General features: G+C 31.5%; 1 protein-coding gene across 1 annotated transcript in view; it reads left to right on the forward strand.

Annotated features, from left to right (window-relative positions):
* Positions 1 to 1342, forward strand: part of LOC112684787 — a gene marked incomplete at its 5' end in the record, with an annotated part of 6242 nt that extends 4900 nt beyond the window's left edge. Inside the window, one exon of the mRNA XM_025556451.1 lies at positions 8 to 1342. Coding sequence (XP_025412236.1) covers positions 8 to 1017 — 1010 coding nt within the window. The remainder of the gene's footprint in view (positions 1 to 7) is intronic.
* Positions 1343 to 1877: the final 535 nt, after the last annotated feature.

The raw sequence follows: 1877 nt of genomic DNA on the forward strand, positions 1-1877 counted from the left end.
GGTGGTGGTGGTGGTGGTGGTGGTAATAATGGTGGTGGTGATAATAATGGTTTTGATGATGGTGGTGGTGGAGGTGATAATAGTGGTGGTGGTGGTGGTGATAATGGTGGTGGTAGTGGAAATGGTGGTGGATCTAGTACAAGAAATATAGATTTTCGTATTAATTCTGTTACACAAATAATGCAAACTATAACATTTTTCAAAACGTCCGTTATTTCCAAGTTCTCATCAAGTATTAACATAGTGCAATCCACAGAGCAAAACAGTTACACGAGTGTGGTCATAAATTCATTAAATTCTAATCAAAAAGAATTCCAAATGAATGTCGATTACTTGGACAGTATTGTTTCGGCAACAGTGGATTATATAACTGAAACTACAGAATACGGTTCCGATGAATATTTTGAGGGGCTAAATGCAGTTTACACAGACACTGAGGAAAAGATGGAAATTTTGTCCAACTATATTGAAACAACCGTTAGAAGAGCTAACTATTTTTCATTGGATGGTTCGGAATATATACTTATTCAGCAAACCACTTCGTACAAGGATTTCGTTATTAAAATGTACCAAGTATTTGGAATAGATTACGAGGAAGTATATAACACAGAGGATGATGCTAATTCATTCATTACAAACAGCATTTTAAAATTCAGTGAAGTGTGCTTAACTTTAGTTACATCGGTTCAAATGTCAGAGGATACTTGTTATAGAGAATTACTTTTATTAAAATTACAAAAAACTCAAAAAATGTTTCTAGAGACATGCGATTCCATAAACACTCAAATTAATGAATCGCAAGAGTTTATTAGTCAAAGTGATGCAAATAGCAAAAAAGCTTTTTATCAAGATGTTACGGAATGGGTTGAAACTATAACTGTGGTTTATTCTGGTGTTCTTTTAAAAGTCAATTCATATTCAAAGAGCACTACCGTGAATGTCTTTCAGTCGGAATTTCAAATTATTCAATATCAGTACACAATTATAGAAAGCTACAATCAAACGATAACAAATTAGTAAAATTAAACGGTCAGTGTACAAGAAAAACAAGTAGTAAAACATAGTGGTTAAATTCCAGAAAATACTATAGAAGAAGACGTAGTTTCTCAACCATAATTAGATTCCCAAAAACACCCTTCGTTTTTTTTAGCTCACATTAAATTACTCTTAAAACCAATTATTTTGTCACGTATTTTGAATTATGTAACTATACAATAAATCATGATTATCTCGATTAATCTCTATAGCAAGTATAGTTTAGTATCTTTATTTTAAAATTACTATAAAGTGCAATCATATCGAATAATAAAGTTAAATATAAACCTGTTTTGGTGCACTCTAATATAATTTGTCATTGTTTTTTAAAAGCAAAATTATTATTTTCATTTATTTTTAAAACGTCAAGAAAATTTTTTTTTAAGTATAAACAAACTTTTATTGGATATTTTATTGAAGCTGGAGCTTATAGTTATTGGAGTTTAAATAACTATGTAATATTCATGAATAAAAACATTTTAAGTTCTTTAATGGGCTATACATATAAAAGATAATATGCATTTACAATTATTTAAATTAGTGCGCTAAAAAAGTGAATCGTTACCTTAGTGTGTTAGAATAATTCCAATATTACGCTAAAGAAAATTAAAATTAAAAATACGACTAAGGCCGGGCGCACACTGCGACGCAGCGCAGCGCAGCATTGTTTTCTGTAATCTATTAGAATGTACTAGCGCATATTTGGAGGCAGGACAGGGCAGAGCAGAACTGTACCTGTGTCGATCTGCATTATACAGTGTTCGCGACAGTTTATTGCGCACATGCCACATATGTTTGGAATATTTTCCAGTTATGCCGGCCTAACATAATTTCTACTTTTT

The sequence above is a fragment of the Sipha flava genome, unplaced genomic scaffold (assembly GCF_003268045.1).
Source record: "Sipha flava isolate LNK unplaced genomic scaffold, YSA_version1 25863_pilon_pilon, whole genome shotgun sequence".
Classification (NCBI taxonomy): Eukaryota; Metazoa; Arthropoda; class Insecta; order Hemiptera; family Aphididae; genus Sipha; species Sipha flava.